This window comes from Cibotium barometz, chromosome 11, assembly GCF_041138505.1.
Source record: "Cibotium barometz isolate CiBa-2024 chromosome 11, ASM4113850v1, whole genome shotgun sequence".
Taxonomy (NCBI): domain Eukaryota; kingdom Viridiplantae; phylum Streptophyta; class Polypodiopsida; order Cyatheales; family Cibotiaceae; genus Cibotium; species Cibotium barometz.
The window spans coordinates 10,444,835-10,454,916 of record NC_141056.1 but is presented as its reverse complement, the minus strand read 5'-3'; the positions used below and the strand labels follow the sequence as shown (position 1 = coordinate 10,454,916).

Below are 10,082 nucleotides of genomic sequence, written 5' to 3'. Positions count from 1 at the left end.
AACATGTTGTTCGTCTGGCTAAAGGTTCAGGAGATAAGCAACTCCAAGACACTAGTTATGGCGGAATCCTCAAGAACCAACATCAAGAAGCGTGGCTCCACCACGGTCTACATGGAGGAAGCTGAGGTTCGTCATCTCCTATGAGACAATGCTGCACATGGACAAGGAACTGAACATGCCTGTTGGGACTAAAGGTGAAGAAGGAGTCGGTCTTCATGGTGCTGGAGCAAGAAGATCATCGAGGTGTAGCAGATAAACTCTGAGTTTCTCTTCCCACTAGTCTCGTGAGAGATTGGTTGTAGGTTTACTAGTACTGGTGGGCTCTGATCAGTCTGTGTCATGGTCCTCGCCCTCCAGGTGAGGCCCAAAGAGGGTGGCCTAGATATAATTGGTGGCCTAGAGGGGTTTCCATATCCAATATTTTCCAAATAACTATTTTTGCTTTCTGTTCAAGGAGGAGGAGATGGCCATCAACATCTTCGGGGGCTAGCCAATGGATGATATGAAATTCCCCTTTATCGCTTTTCCAATGACACCCAAATGTCTCCCCTAGTAGCCCTAAACCCACCAAATACCCTATTCAGGTCAAGCTCCCTGACCTACCTCTGCATTTGTACCCTCTGCTTAAGCTCATAGTGGAACCCCTTGGTAAACTCTTAGGGCAAAGACCTACCCTGAATCTTAACCCGAGATGACATCCCCAAGCTCTAGTAGAAGTTGACCTGAATAAGGATCTTCTAGAAGATATCTTGATTAATCTTGATCGAAACACTAGTCTTATCTAGCCTATCACTTATAAAAACCTTCTCAATGCTTATTTCCATTGTAATAAACAAGACCATTTTGTTAAAAAATTTCCCCTAAAAATATGCCCCCTCCCACTCACAAGAATCCGGGCTCCCATCCGACTCAAGATGCTCAAAAAGATAATGACAAGTTTCAATCGGCTAACAGGTGTAGAAAGGGCTTTAGACCAAACCCCAAGTAGGCCACAAACTAGGGGTAGAAACTAGAACATGTTCACCCCTCTTCTTGTTGGTGTAACAAACCCTTCTCAACCCACGGGATGAAGATATTAGATCATCAGATGGAGAAGAATATGTCGAGGAGTCCCAATTTAATGCTTCCGATAGACTGGAAAGAGAGATTGACAAAATGGACTTTAGTGATGACTCACCCCTAACAGCCTTTAACCCGAAGGAGGAGAGACTCCCGAGTTTCGAAGACAAAGGTAAGAACAGGACAAAATTTGCGATATCCCTAATGCATAATTAGGATGATAGTCATCCTTCATTTGTGTGGCCTCATCCTATCCCAAGTCCAACACTTCGTCATCAGGACCTCTCCCCCACAAAAAGAAGAATCTCCAAAGTAGGGTTCAATATTGATTCTCCAATCACAAAGGAAAAAGTGGCCTTGACTAGGAATGTGCACCCTTCTGTTCTTGTAATTATTCCCCTCTCTGAAATAGAAAGATATTGTTTTACCCTGTTTTGACCTAGAGAGAGAGAATCCAAAATTGAGGTATCTTTGGATATAAAAATCTTCCTAGTGTCTAAAATGGATTCCCTTTTAAAACAAAAGTTCAAAATGAACTTTCCAATATGCATTAAGAATTAATTGAAAATGGTATAAGGAACCTTAGCCTAAGGGTCTAATTTTTTTTTAAAAAAAGAATTATGATCCAATAAGGTTCCAATGAGCCAATTGGATTAATCCAAGTGTTGGGATGAGATAAATCTAAAAGAATAGAAGAAAATACCCAAAAATAAGTAAATACTCATATAAGATGAAGAGTTGACTAAGTACAAGGTTTATTAGTTAAAAATTATGAGATATTACTAAAAAATGAGATATTTTGAAATAATGATGCATTTTTGACACCTTGGTAAGGAAAGGGAGACTCTTGAGGTAGGTGCCTCTTTCACATGTGTGGAAGGGTTTTTAATTCAAAAAAATTGTGATATTTTTATCTCTCCTCTCTCTTGGATCAAACCAAATAAAAAAGGGAGCTAAACTGGTCCAAATCTTGTCCAAATTGAGTCAAACTGAACTTGAAAACTTCTAGAACCCAGTTGGACTCGGTTAGTGGCCTCCCTCACCTATAAATAGATCCTCAGTCATTTGTAAAAAAAATATTGGAGCTATACCATGCTAGTATTATATTAAAATAATCATATTTTCTATTATCCTTTAAATTTTTCTCTCTTGGGAGCTTGAAGCTCTCTCTCTCTACAACAACTCTTGGAGTTGCTCTTCTCCTCTCGGTGGACCAATTGATTGGTCGGGGGCTTCACTTCAATTAGAGAATCAAGCCAAACTTGGAGGTAAAATCAATTTTTATGGTTTTTTTTTTAAATTTTATCAATAACTTTCTTCTTCTCAACCCCTCTCAATCTTGAAAAGCTTTTTAAATGATTGTTTTAATTCAAATCAAGCTTTTCCTTAAAGTCTTAATGTTTAATTAAGAGAAAGTTAATCTTTATGCTTATTCGTAATGCTTACTTTAAGTAAATCTCTCTCTCTAAAAGAATAGCCATCTTTATGGGGCTAAACCCCTTGAAAAAGAATATTTCTCAATGATAGTCTCCTAATTCAAAGCTAAACTCTAGGCTTGATAAGCTAGAGATTAAGAAAATGATATTTTTATGATTTTGTGTTAACAAAATAATAGTTATTCTTTTAGATTATTTATAAGTAGTTAAAAAACTACTTTGATTGATTCTTAATGAGAAATAGATTATCCTATTAATTTGAGAAAAAAGAAATAATGGAATTAGCTTAATCTAGTGAGATAATCAAAATTAAGTTTATGATTATGGTTAAAATTATGATTTAAATTCATATTTTGACTTTAAGCATATAAAAGAAGAACTACTATCATATTTTCATTACAAGCTTTTATCCTTTAGATAAAAAAATGAGAATTATAGGTAATAGCAGCGAAGCTATGGCAAAAATTTTAGAAAATAATACATATCTTATTTTTATGCATAATGCTAAAAGAGGACTTCCTATCATATTCTAGGATTGGACATCCTATGCAAAAAGAATGATTTTTATTATATTCATGAGAAATAATTTTTTTGTAATTATGCATAATTAATTGATTATGAGAAAAGAGTAAATTTTGATAAATTTATTTTTATGCAAAAAGAGGAATTTCCATGATATTTGAAATCCAAGTAATTAAATGGTAAAAGAGAAAAATTTGGCATAATTCAAATTATGAGTATTTATCAAAAATAAAATTTTGAGCATTATTAATTTTATGGAGAAATATGGGTAGAATTGATTTTTGTAAATCCCATGAATCTTTTACTCGAAAAGAAGAATATTAAATATATTTTAATTGAGAAATTTGAGAAAGAATATGAAAATATCCATCAAGAAAACTTGGATAATTCTTATTTAGAAAAAGGAATCTAGAATCCCTCGGAGGAGGATCGAGGATCCAATGAGTAAACTGAAGTTTAGAATTAGTTCTCATTAATGAAGCTTAAGGAATGTAAACGAATGTAATGAGATATGGATGAGATGTGATGTGATAAAAATGGATGTGGATGTGAATATGATAAGATGTGAATGTGATGTGAGGAGATGTGAGTGGATGTGATGAGATGTGATGATACGTGAATGGGTATGATGTGATGTAAATGGATGAGAATGAGATGTGAAGTGATAGATGTGCATGTGAATGAATGGATGGATGTGGATAGATGTGAATGTGAATGAATGGATGGATGTGGATGAATGTGATGAGATGTGAATAAATGTGATGAGATATGGATAGATGTGGACGTGATGTAATGTGGATGGAATGTATGTGATGTGATGTGGATGCAATGAAAGTGATGGGTGTGATGGGATATGAATGGGTGTGATAGATGTGAATGGGTGTGATGAGATGTGAATGGGTGTGATGAGATATGAATGGATGTGATGAGATGTGAGTGGATGTGATGAGATGTGAATGGATGCGATGAGATATGAATGGATGTGAATGTGATGTGATGATATCTGAATGAATGTGGTGCGATGCGGTGAGATGTGAATGTGACGTAATGAGATGAGAATGGATGTGATGTGATGTGAATGGATGTGATGTGGATGGATGTGATGTGGATCTGGGTAGATATGAATGGATGTGATGTGATGTGAATGGATGTGATATGGATCTGGGTAGGTGTGAATGGATGTGATGTGATGTGAATATGATATGATGAGATGTAAATGGATGTGATGAGATGTGAATGGATGAGATGTGATGTGTGGATGGATCTGATGTGATGAGATGTGGATCTGAATGAATATAAATGGATGAGATGTAAGGTGGATGAATGTGATGTGATGTGGATCTAGGTAGATGTGAATAGATGAGATGTGATATGAATGGATGTGATGTAATGTGATGTGGATATGGGTAGATATGAATGGATGAGATGTGATAAGGATGGATGTGATGTGATGTGATGAGGATCTAAATAGATGTAAATGGATATGATGAGATGTGATGTGGGTGAATGTGATGTGATGTGGATAGATGTGATGAGATGTAATATGATGTGATTGGATGAGAATGGATGAATGATGATGGGAATACATATGACTGAATGAGGAATAAGCAAAGTGAATTGATTTAGAAGAATGTGGAATAACGAGAAATGATGTGGAACAATGTGGAAAGATAAGAGTTCGTTAGAAACTGTATTTATGACCTGTTTTTAAATGATTATTTTATGTCAAGAATGCTGGGGAAACATTTTGACCATCTTGTGAATGAGGTCATGGAGACCTAAGTGATAAAGTTGCAATAACTGACAGAGATCTAGTTGATTGGCCTTGCTGGTCTTCAACGGATGAGTCCATGGCTCTTTTATGTAGATCTGTTGGTTGATCTTACTGATCTTCAACGGAGAGTCCATCTAGATCTTTCTTATGATTATATTTTCAGGTACTATGAGCTAAGCACTATCAAAAAGGCCTCTAAGTGAGCATTTGGTGAGCGTTCTGGTTGCCAATGATGCCTACTTGATTATATTTCCAGGTACTATGAGCTAGGCACTATCGAAAAGGCCCCAGGGTGAGCAGGTGGTGAGCATTCTGGTTGCCAATGATGCCATAGGTATACCAATGATAAAGGAATGATTGAAAAATAGAATTCAAGCTAGATATTTTGGAGGATTATGATCAGTGATACTATGGTTTCATTAAAAGATTATTTTAAAGATAGCTGAATCTGTGAAAAATGCAATTTCATACTGGGTGTGTAAGTGGTGTGACTATCTTGAACTTTGCTTGAAGCATTGGCTAGGGGGCTTGGGAACTCTTTTCCCTGGTACTTGGAGCAAAACATAACCAAATTCCTAAATGGATCCTATCACAACAGTGGTTGGCTAACCCATGGGATTTTGGATAGGGTTAGGCTGAACTGATGGATCCCTAAAATGAGACTCAATTCTGTTAAATTACAATAGCTGAAGTAAATCTCGAATAACCCTTGTTCTATGAAAAAGAATCAACGGATGTGCCTCTTGATGAGGAAAAAGCATTGGACTCTATGATTCAAGTGCAAGTCTCTTCCTTGATCTGACCATGGGACTTACGGGTTCGGTCGGATCAGTTTGGTTAGTGAAGACCTTGACTACGTTAGAATAAAATATCCCGGAGGAATCGCCTATGTCTGCTGTGTGGGCGAGGGAAGTTTTTTCGGGTTCGGTTTTAGAAGAACCAAGGGATTAGTCTCTTGTCCAGATATCCATGGGGCAAGGCCCCAAGTGAGAGGCTCTGCCCTGCACAAGAAGTGCTACTTCTACTGCTAGCACCCAGAATCGTTGCGTGGAGGGAGCAGGGATCTTCAAGATTGACTTTCATAAAGCATATGATAGATTAGAATAGGATTTTGTATTGCAGTCCCTACAGGATATGGGCATTGTTCCAAGGTTTATTAAAGCTATTCACACCTTGTTCGAGAACGTCAGTGTAATGTGAGCGTGGCAGTAAATGGTCAAGTCCCCCCCCCATTTGCACTACAAAGATCCATAAGTAGGGATGTCCACTGGCACCTCTTTTATTTGCCATTGTTGCCGATGCTCTTAGCTGGATTGTCGACAAGGCTATTCTCAGGAACAAAGACTTAGAGGGATAAATTTCCCAGGAGTTTAAAAACAATTATGCCTACAACAGTTTGCAGATGATACCAACAATCTAATTCACAATGACTGCCTTCAAACTTTTTGTCTACCTTCTAGCTCTGTCATAAATCATTCTAAAACAGGGATTAGAACTCTTCTTCAAGGGCCTTATCTCAATGGCTCCTTGAACAAGGGTGTCCCGGATGTCAAGATATTCAGATTACTAGGTACCCCATGAGATTTGGAGTGATCATGCATCAAAGATGGCTTTGGGCCATGGAAAAAGTCAAAATGCATTTTGCCAAATGGAAAGGTATGAAAGTCAGTCTGGCATGCAGGATAGTGGTTCTGAAACATATCTTGATCCCTGCTACTGTTTTCTTTCTCTCCTATTAGAGACCTTCTCAGGCTAAGATCAAGCCCCTAGAGTCCATGTGTAGAAATTTCCCATGGAAAGGTGATGCTGATACTCTCAAAATACTCAAGGTAGCTTGGAAATACTGTACATTGCCAAGGAAAAAAAAGTGGCCTGGGAATTCCAAATATAACTAAACTAGCTGATAGAATGGCAGGCAAATGGGTGGTCAGAAGCCTACTATTCCCCAATGAAGACTGGTTGGCCTAACTCCTCCACAGGGACTCTACCTTGTTTACTATCCCAGGGGTGCCATAAATGGAAGAATATTTCTTCTCTTGTGTTGTTCTTTACTAAGGTCCCCATCAAGCCAAAGGGTAGCATGCTTATTAAAAGGATGTGGTCATCTTGGAATAAATTAAAGGAGAATATTACTCTCAACAAGGGCCTTAGAGCTAAAATGGGCACTTATCACAAGGATTCCATATGGTTCTCTATGGTATGTCAAGACTACAGGTGCAGAAGCTCTCCAAGAAAGGTCTTTCTACCTGGGGAGACGTATGGGACTTTAAAGCCAGTGGTGGTTGGCTAACTCGTGCTGAGCTCAAAGAAAAATTTAGGCTTGATGAAGAGGACCTCAACCTACTCATACAAAGGATGTCCATCTGGCAAAACCAAGAGGAACAATTTATCCAACTGAAAGGTCCTCTTCTTCCCAAAACAATTGTTTGGGCTGGACAAGATAGTCTGCTTCCGATCCCTAGTGTGTTCAGAAATCTTGAGCCCCGACTATACTCCAAACTGAACAGAGGATGGAACCTCAGTTGGAAAAGGAGGCAATGGGAATTCAGATTTACCAACATATGGTCCAAATATATTCTGCCTAAAATCTCTTTCTTGTTGTGGCTTAATTTACATCAGGCTTTGTGGAGACGAATGCTCGTGCAACTGAACTTGGTTTGGGCAATGGACTCTACTCTGGGTGTAGCCTTACGCTCACCTTATGATGGACTATATCCCACATCTCTTTATTTTCTGCCCAAGAATCGAACCTGCTCTGCGTCGTTTCCTTGTGTTTACCTCATTCACCCACACAGGGCCTAGATTGGAAGGAGATTCTTCTTGGTGAAACTAATGGCTGTTCAACTAAAATTTGTAATATTACAGATCGGCATTTTTATGGAATGTATGGATTGGTAGAAATATGCATGTTTTTCAGAAAAAACAATTCGACGTGATTCAGGGGTTGAGGAACTCTTTGGTTTTGCAGATTCGGAGTGCTTTGAGGAATTCCAAGGAATTGTTGCTTGTTGCTGAAATAGAAGAACTCAATGATGTTTTCGTGGTTAGAATGGATGCAGACAGGGAGAATCTGATAGAAGAAGTCAGAGACACTGAGATTCAGCTGGATTACAAGAAAAGGAAAAATAATTGCTGCTTCTAGAAAGGATGAGGAACTCATGCATTACATTATGGACCTAGTTGAGGTCGAGGCTACTCTGTAGTATAACTGATTCCTAGCTAAGCAGTTAAGCTTCTCCGTTAAAAAAAAGCTCTTTGTAATAAGTCTTGAATAGGCTTTACCTTTTCTAATACTACACTTTAAAGTTTTCCTCAAGATATGGTAGACTTAACTAACTAAAGGGTATGTAAGAACATAGATGTGAATATTTGATATTATGGTAAACATAACTGACTAAAGTCTTAGAACGAGCTTGCTCGCTTCTTACCCCGGCTCCAAAAACAGAACCAAAAATGAATCTCTCTCAGTACATCGATGTGATTATAAGACTAAGACATTAAAAAAAAAAAACAGATTTAAGACTTTTATTACCTTGTCTTCCCTTCTTCTTCGTCTGGCCCTCCCTCTTGCAGCTGTTGTCCCATAAGTGAGCTTCATATCGTCCAGTCCAACGATGCCTGGTTTGTGAAAAGTGGTGGTCATCAGAATATTAATGTTTCCATTGCAAATTTCAAGTTAATAATGTAACAAATTCTTTCTGGCTTGTGTTAATGATTATTAGCCTAATGTATATTGTGCAAGCTAGCAAATATAATTAACCCAATGCGCCTGGAGCATACTTAGTGACTCCACGGTAAATGGAAGTGCGTTGCCCAAATGTGTCTGTGGCCGCCTTTGTTGTAATTGCAGTCTCTTGATCACTATTTGCATTCTTATCTGCGCTAATTAAAGGCCCTTTCAGATCATTATTGGCGGTGGAACGGGCATTACTAATGCTGATCGTTGTATTAGGCTGTGAGAGTCGAGGATTAGACAGTGACAAAGTGTCGTGATAATTAGCGACACCCTCTTTCACAAATCTGCCGTAATTTGACTTATTGGAAGCATTATTAGCTGTAGCCTTAATCTTGCTAGTTGGATTCTGAGATCCGGACCATAGAGACGCTGCTAAATCCAATTCAAAGAATCTCATATTCTGTTCCTCGTCATCTTCATCATTAAGCATTCTAAAAGACTGCATGCTTGAGCCCATCGATTGTAAAGATTGCAGCACAATATGATCTGTCTCTGTAGATTTCATTGTTGGCCCAATATTATGCTTCATGAACATGGATACCTTCCCATAATTAGTAGTGCCCCACTCTGAGCATAGCAAAAAACAAGACAGAGAGAGAGAGAGTTCTATTACTCCTTTGATTGATAATTGCCGAAATGGGCTGTTTTAATTTGATCGAAATGGTGATACAAGATTAATGCTAATACAATTATATTTATGGTTATCGTAATGTTAATTACCTTGAGTGATTTCATTTGCATTTAGCATGCTGATAGAGGGTTCCGATGGCATTGGCAATGCAGTACTGGATACACTTGTAGGATAGCAATTAAGTGGTGTTGATTCTAAAGAGCGATCATTAAGAGAATTGCTTAATGCCATGCATTGGCGGGAAATTAGGCTTGATTTGATCATAATATTGCTCATAGGCTGCGTAGCTTTACTTGAATGAACCGATTGGCTTAATTCCTCGTTTGCAGAAATTTCTACTGATTTATTGAACTGAGGGGAATTGAGAGAAAATTCTAACCAGCTATTATTAATGGGGGGATGATCCATACGAAAATCTGAAGGAATTAATCTTAATTTCGCATCAAACGGTTTTCTCGTGTAGAATCTCTATTTGTAATGTTGGAACGCTGTACTTAGGTTTGGCCACTTTAGTAGCATAGATTATGCAATTAAGGAGTTAATATAAAGCGATTAATCTAGATTAGACTAATTGGGCCAGTAGTAAAGGAGATGAATTGCTTGGTATGATGAGTAGTTTAATCCTAAGATTTATGAATTTATGATTATCCATCGACTGTGCACACATCTTAATAATAATAATAAAGAGATTATAGGGCTGGTATCAAGAGATTAATCAGGTCAATGCACGCATCTTGCTAGTTATAAAGATACTACTGCAGGCTATTATCCAGAGATTAAGTAGGTTAATTACTAAGAGGCTACAGGTGTTTGTGAATATAAGAAATTCAGGTTATTAAGAGGACTAATAATCAAAAAGGCTGTCTGCAGCCAGAATTAACTAGGACGTTGGTGGATTATGAGGGATTAAGGTTTGATTAGGAG

At 37.8% G+C, this 10,082-nt stretch overlaps 1 protein-coding gene across 1 annotated transcript in view; it reads right to left on the bottom strand.

The window, feature by feature from the left end:
* The window catches only part of LOC147633741 (AP2-like ethylene-responsive transcription factor PLT1), a 24,318-nt gene extending 15,286 nt beyond the window's left edge, over positions 1 to 9,032 (bottom strand). Inside the window, exons 1-2 of the mRNA XM_086805581.1 lie at positions 8,572 to 9,032; positions 8,324 to 8,409 (exon numbers count right to left, since the gene is read on the bottom strand). Coding sequence (XP_086661707.1) covers positions 8,324 to 8,409; positions 8,572 to 9,032 — 547 coding nt within the window. The remainder of the gene's footprint in view (positions 1 to 8,323; positions 8,410 to 8,571) is intronic.
* Positions 9,033 to 10,082: the final 1,050 nt, after the last annotated feature.